Here is a 15,103-nt window from a genome sequence, read left to right as displayed (position 1 = left end):
ACAAGGCCCCCAACTATGAGAAAGCTAGAACAGTGTTATTAGAAAGAGAAAAAGCTAAGGTTCAAAGAGCTTTGACACGTTTTACAAATGAGTGGGTAGATTCTGGGGTATCCATTGTATCAGATGGGTGGACAAATATTAGAAACCAACATTTGATAAATGTTCTTGGTGTTTCTTCTAGTGGTGCAGTATTTATTGCATGTCATGACTCCTCCTCCATCACTGCATCTGCACAAAACATTGCAGATCTCCTATTGAAATCAATCAAAGATGTTGGTCCGAATAATGTGGTTCAAGTGATCACCGATAATGCAGCAAATTGTAAGGCAGCAGGAAAAATTATTGAGCGTACTCATCCACACATCTTTTGGTCTGGGTGCCTGGTTCACACATTGAACCTTTTGATGCATGATATTGTGAAACACAAAGAATGTGGGTGGATTGCTGAGGTTTACAAGAGAGGGAAGCAGCTCATTAAATTCATCACAGGGCATACAAGGGTAAACTACTTCTATGGCACTTACTCCAAGTTGCAATTGCTTAAAATTGCAAAGACAAGATTTGCTAGTTATTACCTCACCTTTAGGCGGCTAGTGAAAGTGAGACAAGCTTTAACTAATCTGGTGTGTGCTGAAACATGGGATGAAATTAACACTGACATAGATGGTGCTAATGCATTCAAGGACACTGTTCTTGACAGTTACTTTTGGGGACAGGTTAAATATGTTTTGCAATTCACCAAACCAATTTATTACATGATCAAGTTTGCAGATTCAGATCGACCAGTAATTGGGGAGGTGTATGAGCAAATGGATAGCATGTTGGGGCAGATTAAAGACATTGTTGAGCCTAGAGATATCACCTTGTACAATTATATTCGTGAAGAGGTGGAAAACCGATGGGAAATGCTAAATGTTCCATTGCATGCATTAGCATATGTTTTGACACCTAAATACTATCATCCATCATGGCTTTCAACACCAGCACCTGGGGGGGGAAGTAGGATAAAACCACACCAAGATCAAGAGGTTCACAACAAATATATGGCTGCATTGAGTAAATTAATCCCTGATGAGGAGGAGGCTGCATTGGTACGGAGACAGGTGAGCAATTATACGCTCAACACTGGTCCATTTGGGAGCATGCATGCAATTAAAGATCGAGAGACTTTTTCTGCTCTTGAGTGGTGGAACATGCATGGAGGGGGTACTCCACTTCTACAGAGTTTGGCATTGCGGGTGCTATCACAGGTGGTAAACACTTCTTCTGCAGAGAGGTGTTGGAGCTCTTATTCTTTCATCCACAGTGTTAAAAGGAACAGGTTGAATTTAGACCGGGCAGAGAGCTTGGTTTATGTTCATTACAACTTGCGATTGTTGTCCCATTACTGTGAAGATGCAAAGTCTAATAAAGACTTGTTGATTTGGGACAAGAATCCAGAGGAGCCCAATTTGGAGGATGGAGTGTTGCGACTAGAGCAATTAGAGGATGCTCTTATCCAGGTATGTCCATTGTGGTATGAATTTTCCAATTTTCCCTTATAAAGCATTTCTCTAATTCATGTTTTTAATTTTTTTGTTAACTAGTGTTTTTTTTTTTTGCATGAATTTTTGAGCGATTCTAGGATGATGATGACCGTGTTGATATGGCACCACCCCCACCCCCATCTGGTCCCTTGGTTCCTAGGTTCCATGGTTCAACACCAACAGCAGGGGGTTCTTCTTCATCAGTTTCAGTGCCACGACTTCCACAGGCACCATCTTCTTCATTGCCACCACGTGGAGGCCCGCCACCACGTTCTATTCGTGGTGGAAGGAGGAGAGATTAGTAGATATATTCACAATCTACTACTTTTTGTCATAGATTACTCATTAGACTTGTAGACTTGTGAATTTGAATTTTGAACCTTTTTGGCTTGGCGGTGACCAAGTGACATATTTTGTAAACATTATTATTTGAATTTTGGACATGACAAATGTTGATAGTTGCTCACTTGCTAGATAAATCATAATATGCTCTATGTTTTATGTTTTATAATATGCTTAAATGTTTTATGTTTTATAATATGCTTAAAAATTTGATGTATGTTTGTAATAGCTAGAATATAGATGATTGTTGTACATACTAGTAACTACAATGGAATCATGGATGCCATATCTATCTTGATTTATGCAAAAATATGCATGTTTTCATGTCTTCTACAATTAATTTGGTATTTGGGATGTTTGTTTTGAGTATAAATGCAAAAAAATAATATATATATATATATAGCTATATATATATATATATAGCAGACGCTTCCGCGGACGCTTCGCTTCCTAGATTTTTGGAAAATGACGCTTCGGCGTCCCCGCTTCCAAAAAACGCTTCCGCTTCGCTCCCGCTTCGTGCAACATTGGTCTATATACCATACTTCTGATGATGCAGCACTAGTCATGCATGCCACTTCTTCTTCCAGCCTGGAAGCCAACATAGAGAAATCGAAATCTCTTTCTCTTGTGTAATCTTCTGAAAATTTGTGTGAGTCCCTCGAGGTGGATGCCTCTGCATCATGGTCTCGACCCATAACTGATTTTCCCTTTCTGTCTCTGATTACTTGCTCTGATACCATGTGAAAGTTCTATCACTGCGGCAACTGATTTACTTTTCCTACTTATTTCACCATAAGTTATTCATGAAATTACTTCAATAAACGTTAAAATAAATACTGCTGCAGATATCACACCGTAATTCAGAAACAAACATATGCAAAAGAATCAACACATTGACAGTTATTTTGGACTAATGTCCCCAGGAAAACCCAATGTTGGAAAACCGGTGCAGCAAGGGAGGATTTTATTATTCAACAATTTTCTAGTACAACAGGGTGCCAAACTGGCTTACCTACAGATAGACAAATTTTCTAGTACTTTTTTTGAACCTAGCGTCAGCCTTTTGACCTTTGCGTGACTTGAAACTCTCTGCGTCAGCGTGTTGAGACTCTGTGCAGTTTCTCTGGCCTTGTGCGTCACTCTTGCAGCCTCTGCGTGGATGTCGCAGGCCCTGTTGGCTTTGAGCAGTCTCTTCTGCCTCTGCGTGGCTTCCTCTGGGCCTACGTCTGCCTTTTCTGCCTCTGTGCTAATCTCTTGTCTCTCTGTTTCGTACTTGCTGCCTCCTGACTGCTTTCTAGACCACTGGTTCAATTTCTCAGCTAACCCCGCTCTAGAATTTGAACTGACTGGTCTCCCTTAGTGTGTTCTCCAAGTGACCTTCAAGCCTCCTCTTATACTTTTCTCATTGACAAATCAACGACCGAGATTAAGTCCCTAATCAACGTCTAAGATTAGTTCTGGCTTGATCCATGACTTTTGGACCATTCTAACACAGTTTTATATTAATACACATTAATATTTAATTTTCCTTAAGTTTAGATTTAGGGACTCCATTAAAAATATTAATTATTTTAATATCTCCCAAACTGTTTAGAATCTGCCCAAACCCTTTCTGGGTATTGGAGATCTCATGTGCTTTAGCCTCTCCACCAATTTTCGTGGCTAGAGCACATCTGATGCTACCCCAAATCAACATTACTAGAGCACATTCCTCGCTAAGAGGGAGTGTTGATTTTTGGTAGCATCAGATGTGCTCTAAGCCTCAAAATTTGTAGGGAGGCTTGGACATATGTATTTCATAATACCTAGAAATCGTTTTGGGAAATTCCACTTGGAGACAGTTTTATTAAAATAATTAATTATTTTTAATGGTTGCCTATGTATACATTTAGGAAATTTAGATAATTAAAGGGTATTAATCTAACTGTGGGTGAAACTTCTAGAAGAAGACGAGTATCAAGCCAAAATGATTTGAGCCTTTAATTAGAATCTAATCTGGGCCGTTGGTTCTCAACAGAAGGATTATAAGAGGAGGCTTGAGGGGCATTTGGAAAACACATCGAGTAGAGATCAGAAGATCGAATTTCTGAAGCACAACAATTTTCAGGAGAGAAATTCGAAGTGATCTTTTGTAGTGAAGGGCAGTGATAGTATTCGGTGAGGAGTTTCCATGGGCTGGAGAGTACAAGGCAGAGAGGGTAGAACGACGTCTAGAGAGGCTGACGCTTGGCCACGCAGATCTGACACAGTGGCATTGTAGAGCCTGAAGGGACGTCAAATTCCTGCCGAGGAAATCGAGTTTCAGAAGACGGGAGCCGAGGTGTGAGACCAGGAGGCTGAGAGCTAAAGTTTCCAGCCAACAAAGGGTCACAAGGAAGAGCATCGCAGTCCCCAACAGAGGTGACATAGTGACTGCGTGGGGTTGACGCAGTTCTGCGTAGAGGCTGACGTTGAAGGGACACAGAGGCTCACTTCCAGTATATCAGAGTTGGATCTTCCTGTGATAGGGTGAGATCTTCTCGCTATTTCGTTTGTCCAGTTTCTCTCTATATTAGATAGTCAGTTGGGCATCCAACGAATTGCACTCAGAATTACTACCGCGTAATAATAAAGCCCTCAGTTGTTGCATCGGTTTTCCCGCATTGGGTTTTTCGGGGACAATTGTCCAAAAATAATTGTGTAGATGTGTATGATGTTCTTTTGTGTTGTATTTAGTTTTCACAGTTTTATTTGGTGTAGGATGCAGTGTATGTATTTCAGTATTTGCTGTAGAAAACTGCAAGTAACTTGTTCAATTAATTTAACAAGTAGGTGAAATATAATTAGTTTGCTGCAGTGGGAATCAGGTAACCGATTTTTCACATGAAGAACCCATGAAGAAGAAATTGCTGATGAAAATGAGAGTCCTTAGTTGAGAGGGAGCTCTAACAAGTCCCTAATTAAGAGGGAGCTTGGGCAAGTTCCTGGTTAGAAGGAGCTTGGGTACATTCCTTTACAGGAATAGGCATATCTTCCCTAGTTGAGAGGGAGAGATAGACACAACATTCTTGTCTTTGCTTGGGAAGAAAGAATGGAGGATTGGGTTATCATCTGGTATTCGATGCTCTTTGAGGATGTGTAGTGCATCCAAGATAAGAGTAGGAACGAGGACCAATATTCTTTGAGGGCTGTGAACCCAAGATAAGAATAGTCCTAGAAGGTCATACTCAGTGAACACTTGGGTGGGTATGTACCTTGAGAGACAATGATGAAGGTGTCTGTTGACCTCTACTGGTCAACTACCCATGCAGTGCATCCCGTTTTTCTTGACAGAAAGAAGCAGCACCTGATCAGCATGTCCGTGCCATCATCAGCAGTTTGATCTTTTTGATTGTAAACCCAGTCTGCATGTATTAACTGTAAATAATCTTAGCAGACATGAAGTCATGTATGTAATTTGCCTAGGTGGACCTAACTTTCTGATGATAATCTACGTCCCGGAAGGTTTTTTGTCTCACCGATCCACGGATCGGCAGAGTTTTCCTTCAAACCTGACCCCAAAGCCGGGATTGATTTTGTCATTTGAACTTTAGGAGAATCCTAGTGTGTTGATCTGCTAGATTATCGTTGTGTCGCAGAGCTGGGTGTTTTGTGAGGGTCTGTATTAAATGGGTTTGTCCCTTAAGATGTAATTTTGTAAAAGTCATGATGTAATGTGTCCTGAGGGTCGAGAAATGTTTTAAATCCCCTCATGAGTCCTAAGTCCTAGGTCTTAGGTGATGTTTTCGAAGGTTTAGTTCAGTGATCCATTTTAATGTGAATTAAAAAATTAAAAAATGAATAAAAATAATAAAATAATGAAAAATAATAAAAAATTTAAAAAATCAAGCAAAAACCCTAACTAATAAAATAATAATATTTTAAGTGAATAAATCGACGGATGAGATCAAGAGATGTCTTGATCCTCATCAACGGTCGAGATCATTTCCACATGGATCACTCGAACTAGCCGTTAGGATCATTTCCTTTATATAGGGTCTTAGGGGGTCATTTCAATTCATCTGATCTGTGAGTCTGTACTGAAAAGCTCTCTTGTAATCTGATTTTCTGGTTAATAAAAAAGACTTTGGGGTCCAAATCGTGTTGGTGTTACTCTCTGGAATTGCTGTGAGATCTTTAATTTTCTGCATATTTCAGTTTTCAGCCATTAATCATAGCTTGTTTTTTAAAGTAGTGTGAGCACAGGTATCTTGTTCACCTGCTAGGGTTTGAGGGCTGCTAGGGTTTCTGAAATAATGGCAGGTATCTCCATTATCTCCTGAGATCTAGCAGCTTTCTCTCTCTCTTTGCTGATGGTTGCTTGAGATGTGCAGGAAAACATTTTTGAAGGAAATTTTGTGGGCGTTCGGGGAAGTTCTCGGCTGAACCAGCCAACTCCCGCAAGCACTTTCTGTGCAGAGCCCAGCTGATTGTTCCCTGGGTTAATCATTTAAAGTTTCTTTTCTGTTTTACATTGAGAGATTTTCTTTCTGTTCATAGTGAAGTTCAAAATTTCTGATATACTGAAAACATTACTGCGATTATTGTCAAATCTGGCATTTCAGGGGCCAAAAAATCTGTAAATTAATTAGCTGATCTAGGGTTTCATATTTTGTTTTATGCAGTTTTCATTTAGGACTTAGGGTTTGTAGTTTATTTTCTGGCATTCTTCATTAGGGTTTTCCGGTTTTTGGGTTTCAGGTGTATTTTTTTTGGGTGATCTTGTTTCGCCAGCAGTCCTTCTGCACTAATCTCTCTCTGGAAAGATGGTTCTGAAAGCAACAGCGTAAATTTGGAGAAAGGGCCATACAACAATTGATTTACCATTAACTTTCAGTACACCTCACGCACTTGGATCTGAGACTGAAGGTTACACGCTGGGCATCAATTTATGTAGCTGTCTACCATCGCATTCAGCAAGCAGTCATTGGCATTTCTTCGTGTTTATCATTTCATACGCAAGCTATCCAGGCAAGAGAACCGACTGCAAACTCGCATGCGTAAAACATTTTTGCTCCAGACAAACAGTGGCTTCAGCATTCGTCAATGTATAATCCCCAGCGGCTGAGATTTTCGTGGGCCTGCAATCATCATCGAAATGTTTTTGGCTAACAAACGAAACAGTGCTCAGTCTCCCTTCACATAAACGAGCAGCGGTTTTCAGCACCAAGTCCATCGATTCCTTGTCTGCCGTCAATCACTGTCGCGCTGCTCAGTTAAATTTCGATTCTGGGCAAATCCGCGGAAGTTCCAGGTATCAAAGCCAGCTTCTATTCGATCCTCAAACCGCTGCGATTTATCTAGCGTCCGGGCAGGTGATATCCTGAAGGCGTATTCCTGTTCTAGCATTCGCGTGGGCATCAAACCATATTCGCCGGCAGCAGGTAATCACGCTCAGGTAATGAAGGTAAGAATCGAACCAATTTTGCTGTCACGCGCCTCAGGTGATAAAAATCGCTTTCTGATTTGAAATCGCTTTCGGATTTGAGAGATACGTAGTAATGCGTTCTTCAGTTTGACGGCTAGGGTTTTCCTTGTCATTCGTTGCTTCTTATGATTCTAAATTTTTGATGCGTTTAGGTTTTCCTTTTTTATTTACTTAGTTTAATTTCTTTGAGTTTTGATTTTATATTTCTTCTCTTTAACCTAAATTTTAATAAAAAATAGAAAAAATGTTAATTGTTGTTTTGAATTAACGTAGGTTTAAATTAGATTTAGATTTAAAAATTTTTTCATAGTTTTTATTAGATTAGATTTTTTTTAGATTTTACATAGTTTCGTTTTATAGTTTTTTTTATGTTAGTTTTTATATAGTTTTGTTAAAATGTTAGTTTTATGCTATGGTTAGTCTTAGGATTTTGATTTATGTTTTGTTATCAAAAATATAAAAAATAAAAATGTTTTTGTTAGATTTTAATTTAATTTTTTTGTTTAGTTTAGTTTTAAAATTAGATTAGTTTTAGAATTTTAATTTTTTAGATCTATTTTTAATTTCCATAGCATTAAAAAATAAAAAAATTTGAAAAAGATTTAAATTTTTTTTTTTTTGAAAAAATATTAAAATTTTTGGGAAATTATTTTTGCCAGGTTTCAGTTGCTTTCACGTTATATCTTTATTGCTGAGATCTAAAGTTTTCAAGCCGAGATGCGAAATTGATATCTGGTTGATGGTTTATGATTCTCGTGGTGATTTAAAGCATTCATCTTTTCAAATTTTTAGCTGCTGGATATCGTGTTTGTCATTCTAAGAGCATTGTGTTTTTAGCTGATGATAGATGATTGCTGTTCATGGTCCATCTTTTATATCATTTAACAAGTAATCATTTTAATAACAATCTCTTAAGGCACTGGTCTGCTAAATTAACCAAATCCATCGAGCCTTTTTTTTATCGTATCTCGTGTTTCCCAACCAACTGGTCTACAGTTGGCCTCATCATCTCACAGGGACTACCCCCCTTAGCCGCGGGAAACAGGCTTAAACGGAGGGATCGGGGATCAGAGTGACAGCCCCCGGTCTGAGCGTTGTCGTGTCAATCCGCGCGACAACAGTGTCTATAGTCATTGGTCTTGCCAACTTTGTGCTCTGATATGATGAGAGATAGAGTTGTTAGTCAAGGCCTTGCTGTGGAAACAATGTTGGTTACTATGATGCTATACAGATGGATTACCAATCCGATTCTTCTTATGAGAAAGTTTTCAGATTGAGAATGACCAAGTACCATTATGGATGCCTCCCTAGTTAAGAGGGAGTGTTGTAAAATGTAACTAGGTTCGGTCTTCATAATGACATGTAATTGTGATTTTTGTAAATGATGTAATGAAGAAAATAATTTATTATTGGCTTGCTTCATGGGTTTCATGAGCAAGGGATTTTTGTTTTTAAAGTCAATGTCATGTATGACCCTTCTTGGGCATATAAAGAATGTATCTAGGTCTACAAGTTGACTAGAAGCCCTCCAATAGACAAGAACAGTCATCCTCTTCTTGATGTCGGCCTCAGAATGTATACAAATGACAAGTCGGCTCACATATGGAGACACACCCTTTCAAATGATCATGTTGACTCAAATGTAGGGGCAAACAACTATATATAGGAGCCTATACCCCTTGCATTTCCATAGTGACAGTTTGATATATCTCTGAGATTTTGGATGGGTACAACAGAGATAAGGTGCGGATCATCCACAACAATCTTCTCGGCATATTTTTTGAGGTTCTTGGTGGTCAAGACAGCAAGGAGTTTGGTTACCACAGTGATCACAATGCGGACTAGTTTGGGGTGACATTACAGTGATATCTTCCTCACTGTCTCGGCATATATTCACTGTAATGCAGATGGACATATCATAGTGGTACAGTTTGGATAAGGTCTCGGTGCTGTGCTTAGTAGTGATATGATGATCAGTGATACATGATGCAGCTAGGTGTTACATGGTGGAACTTGGTGCTAATGACAGTATGAAGGTATGATGCACAATTCTGTGAGGCCAAAGTTCAGGGATATATCACAACGTTTGGATGTTGTAGTGATCATGTTTTGAAGAAATCGAAGAATCAAGGAAGAAGGATGATTGTGTCTTGGTTTGGGAATGGCAACATAGGTCAAGGGTCTTGGTTTTGGTATTCGTCAATTGGAATCTCTATAAGAAGAATTTGTGTGGGTTTTCCTCTCAAAGAGCGAGAGGTTTTGGCCCTGTCAGAAAGCCAACATCTTGTGTTCTGGTCTCTTTTGTTTTGATAACTATTTGATGAAGTAAGAAGACACACTCTAATAATAACAAGACAAGATTGTACTAATAAGAAAAGTAAAAAGTACCTCACAAATAGTTATCATCGTGAGAAGAATCTTATTAAACCTATTTGCCCTAGACTCTTCAACAACGGGGATAACAATCATCACTTAATAGTTGGAGAGAAGCCACTAAGGTGACAGTGGTAGCTGGTCTCTTGTTGCCATAAGGACTAGGTTGCCTAGTGAAGCTCTCGACTAGGCCTGCTAGATTTTGCTGTAATAGTCCCCTAAATCATTTAAAAACTAAATTAGGGCGGTTGTATGGCATGCCAATTAGCTGCTTATAGCACTTGCTTTACCCTCTTGAATTGTTATATGACTCTATTTGCCAAACAAGTAAGGCACTCGTCTCCCTTTTTCCCACCATCACCTCAACCACAACTTATTTCCGTTTTTTCCGTTTTTTCATGTTGCTAAACTTTATCATACTTACACACATACTGCATAAACATTAAGCCTAGTGACCTGTGGGGAAGCCCCCTTGGTTTTTTTTCCATTTACCTTAACCTTAAGTTTTGGTTAGGTAACCAGGTCTTGAGCAATTTAATATCAGCATAAAAAATAAATTAATAATTAAATAAATGTCCTTTGTAATCTTGACATGTTTGAACTTCTAAAAAAATAGATCAATTGAAACATAGAAAGCATGCAATATTTAACAACTATACGATAAAGTCTTATACTTAGCAATGAAATGAAATTAGCTTGGTAATTACAACATGTATCTAATCATAGAATGCTATTCCTTCTATTATCTACAGTTTCAGTCACTTGACAACTAAATTATGAATATTTTCAGAAACTGAACATAGAGGAAACTGAGACTCCATCCTTTGTTTCTTCCAGAGCTATGAATTCTTGAGCTAGGCCTTGACATTCCATGGAAAGAGTGTCTTCTTCCTCATTTAATTCCCTGTAAATATGTGAAAAAAAGGCTTCTTCCAATGAAGCTGTAACCTCTTTTAACTGGTCTGCAATTGACCTAAGCTGTGCATTACGAATCTGAGCATTTCCTTTAATTCAGTTGATTGCCATGACGAGTCTCTAAAGATCTGAATGTGTTTTACTTCCCTTTTCAAAGCACATTTAAGTCTGAATCCCATAAATTCTGCATAAAGTATACAGACCTGTCCCCAAATCTGTGTTGACCTTTCTACTGTGAGAAGTAGATATGAACAGGGGTCCTCAAGCTCTGCTGTAATCCAAGGGTTCCTCCTAGGCTCCATCAAAAAAGCCCCAATCTTGTGCTTTGTCTATCATGAACTCTCCCAAGTTATGCGTGACAGTCTTTCTGACAGGTATTCTGCAATTGTATCTCAATGATCTAACTCGAGAAAAGATTCTGTAGATTTTGAAGCTTACGTTTTCCATGATAATATTCATCCATATCCTGGATATGTACGGATGAAACATAAAGCAGTATACAAGTTCAACTTTCCTATTGAAGGCATTCTAACTTCTAGCATATTTCCTGAATGAGCGTTTTTCTGTAACTTTGAACTTCTGCTCATGGTCTCAGTTGGGTTTTAATGTTGCAACCTGCAGGCAATTGCTGTCAAGAAAGAAAAAGGAATCAGTGGGCAATAAATCAGTAGCTGGTAATTTCTCTTTACATTAATGCTTAACAATTTACTTCTTGGAAAATATTCCCGTTGTCTTCAGTTGTGCATTAATCATTTATATTTGTCGCATCATGCATTGATGTTTGTAGTATGACATACTTCATTATTCCCGCTTTCACTATTTTGCCTTGTTGAACCTTATGGTTGCAAACCTTTACTGTTTTCTATATTCCTGTTGGTCAATTTTCTGATACTCTTTTTGGTTTTAATGGTAATGCAGGCCATGGTTAAATATTTTACTGCAGATCTTATTGATATCGTCAATCATCTGAACAGTAGTTTAATATTAGCATATTGTCCATCATCCATAGTATGCAAAAACAAATACATCCATGATAAATGCAAGGCTTACATTTTCACTTAGCACTATTCATATTCTAGCATATTGGGTATCTATTATTGATTAAAGGGATGTAACTCACATGGTTTTACATAAATATCATGTTGATTTGGGGTAGCATCGGATGTGCTCTAGACCTCAAATTTTGCAGGGAGGCTTGGGCACATGCATTCCAAAGAACCCAGAAATCGTTTTGAGAAATTCCACCCGGAGACGATCTTATTAAAATAATTAATATTTTTAATGGAGTTTCTAAGTCTAAACTTAGGAAAATTAAAATATTAATGGGTATTAATCTAATTGTGGGGGTAACTTATAGAAAAAGACGGAGATCAAGTCAAAACGATCTGAGCCTTTGATTAGGAGTTAATCTAGGCCGTTGGTTGTCCAACAGGAAGATATAAGAAGGTGCTTGAGGGTCATTTGGAAAATACACCGAGAGATCAAGAAATCAATTTTCCGAAGTGAGAAGTTCTTAGGAGGAAAATTCGATTGAGGTGATTTCTTGCAAATGAGGTGCAGGGATAGCTTCCGGAGAGAGAGAGATTTTCTCAGTTGGAGAATCATCAGCGAAGAGAGGCACAGGGTGATCTAGTAGCTTAGACTCAGAGGCTGATGCAGGGCCACGAAGGGCCACATAGAGGCAGTGTAGAGGGTGAGAGAGAGTCTGAGATTTTGCTGAGTAGAGTCAATTTCAGAAGTTGGGAGCTGGGATATGAGACCGGAAGGCTGAGAGCAGAGACTCTAGGTAGCAAATCGATCAACAGACTGAGTGATGCGGAGCCTAGAGAGGTTGACGCAGACCCTGTGTCAGGACTGCGCAGAGCAGCATAGGCCCTGCCAGAGGCCATTCATTCGGTATTTGGATCAGCTAGGATATTCTCAGTGATAGTGTGAGGTAATCTCACAAATCCTTTTGCTAGTATTTCTCTCTATAACTGAATAACCCTGTGAGGTATTCAAAGATGTATTCAGAATTTGCTACTGCTTAATAATAATTAACCCTCATAGTTGCTGCACTGATTTTTCCCTCATTGGTTTTTTCCAGGTACTTTTGTCTACAAATAATGGTGTCATGTGTTGTATTTTCTTTCTTGCTCAATATCTTGTTTCCGCTTATAATTTAATTAAGTGAAGGTTGCAGTAGTATTTACTTTGCTATTTATAGTAGAACACAATAAATAACTTGTATGGATTAACAAGTAGGAGAAGTAACATCAGTTTGCTGTAGTAGGAAGTCCAGTCAAGGAATTTTCACATATCATGGGAACATTTTACTCTTTTTATTGAATAGCTTAATAATTTGTAATGTGAAGGAAGGAGGGAAATTGAAATTGAAATTTATACTAATGTCCTCTGAAGATAAAAATGGTTTAAAGCACTTGATGACTACAACCAACAACAATAGCCAAACAAAAAAGGGCAGTTGCAAAAGCCATCCCTAAATTGATATGAAATGAAATGAAAAATGAGTATAGGAGCAATAGTAAACGAATGAATTAAATATAGGTGCTCAAGTAGGTTATCCCAGAAAGGAAAACCATATAAAGTGGAGGAAAGCTAGAGAAAAAAATATCTTGTGTAGGAATGCAACTGTCGTGAAGGGAGTAGGGAGCGTTAGCATGCACATCGTCCAAATCCGTGATTTTACATTGTAGCTGTCAACATTGGATGCACGCCGAATAATGTCTTTTGGTGAGTGGCCTAGATTGATAGGAGCTTAGAGAGTCTCTGTAGAGACAATGAAATATTTCTTTGACCTTATATTTGTTGAAATTTCTAAGTTTGACATGTCAGAAATTCCTACTGTATTATCTGGTTTATTTCACCTACTTGTTTATTCCATTAACAAGTTATTTATACATATAAATACTAAAAATAAACACAAATGCAACCTTAACTCATATACAGATCAACCATTGAAATACTAGACAAACACACAAGGGACACCGTTATTTTTGGACAATTGTCCCCAGAAAAACCCAATGCGAGAAAACCAGTGCAGTAGTTCTGAGGGTTTTATTATTATGCAGATTTCTTGAGTACAAATAGGGTGCCAAACTGGGTCACCCAACATAGATTTTTACATGACAGTAATACGTTTTCTTGGAGACAGATATTCAGCAAGTCTGCCCCATGAAAATCCTTCTAGCGCGTCTCCAAGGCTCTGCGTCAACCATGCTAGCCTCAATGTAGCTCTAGAACCCTTTGCGTCAACCTTCTGCCTCTCTGCGTCAGCTCTCTGGCCTTTTGCGTCACCCACGCAGGCCCCTCAGCCTCTGTGTAGTCTCTAGCTGCCTCTGCGTGGCTCTTGCTGCCTCTGCGTAGCTCTGGTTGCCTCTGCGTCAACCTCTTCAGTCACTGCGCTGACCCTCTGCACTATCTCTGCCTCTCTGCTATGTACTCACTGGCCCTAGCTGCAACAGATCACTTGTTCGAATTTTCTCAGCAAACCCCGCTCCAGAAAATCGAACTGACTGATCAATCTTGGTGTGTCTCCAATTGACCCTCAAGACTCCTCTTATACTTTTCTTGTTGAGTCTTCAACGATCGAGATTAAGTTTCTTATCAACAACTAAGATTAGATTTGGCTTGATCCATGTTATTTAGAACCTTCTCACCCAGTTTTATATTAATACCCATCCATTAAAAATATTAATTATTTTAATATCTCTCCAACTGGGTGGAATTTCCCCAAACCATTTTTGGGTCTTGGAGATCTCATGTGCTTTAGCCTTTCCACCAATTTTCATGGCTAGAGCACACCCGATGCTACCACAAATCAACACTCCCTCTTAGCGAGGAATGTGCTCTAGTAATGCTTCACCACTGAACATCACACTGATCCTTCCGCATCGGTACCTGTGCTGATGCTTGGCCTGCTTCCCAACATCCACTGCCTTGCTGCTTTCTGTATTGCTGCCCATGGCTCTTCCACTGCCACTGCTACATCTGTACTGTAACTCCCTCTCAACATGCTGCCCATAGCACTGCCACTGCTAACTGCTGCACTGCAACTCAGCTATTGAGATGTAAGTAACTGCTACACTACAACTCAATTACCGAGATGTAAAGGTTTATAATAATAATTAAAATAGAAAAAGGAAAAAGAAAATTTTATAAAAGAGGGGATTATTATAAGGAAGTTTTGATTTTAAGTCAAAGACTTTCAAAAATAAAAATTAATGGAATACTAAAGTTAATAAAAAAAAGAATTTCGAAGGAATAATAAGTTTCGAAGGTTAATTAAAAACAAGAAGTGATTACAAAATTCCTTAAGTCATTTCGACAAAACAAATGGGATCAATCATTGACAAAAATGATGGAGCTCGATTCTAAAATGACGAAGGAAGAAAGGTTTTCTTATAATGGTCTTTCAGTTACAGATCACAGAGTAATTACATTAAAATGAAGTATCCAAGAAAGAGAAGTTAATGTCGCCATCAATCCAAGCAACGAT

General features: G+C 38.6%; 1 protein-coding gene across 2 annotated transcripts in view; it reads left to right on the top strand.

The window, feature by feature from the left end:
• Positions 1-15,103, top strand: part of LOC149172579 (uncharacterized) — a 405,339-nt gene that overhangs the window by 67,736 nt on the left and 322,500 nt on the right. For both annotated transcript variants that reach the window (XM_089427744.1, XM_089427743.1), the window contains exon 4: positions 11,227-11,279. In XM_089427744.1, coding sequence (XP_089283870.1) covers positions 11,227-11,279 — 53 coding nt within the window. The remainder of the gene's footprint in view (positions 1-11,226; positions 11,280-15,103) is intronic.

Source organism: Pinus tabuliformis, chromosome 4_2, assembly GCF_031772625.1.
Source record: "Pinus tabuliformis cultivar Carrire ecotype Pingquan chromosome 4_2, CPIR1, whole genome shotgun sequence".
Taxonomy (NCBI): domain Eukaryota; kingdom Viridiplantae; phylum Streptophyta; class Pinopsida; order Pinales; family Pinaceae; genus Pinus; species Pinus tabuliformis.
Note: the sequence above shows the minus strand (reverse complement) of the source record. Positions and strands in the feature narration are given on the sequence as shown.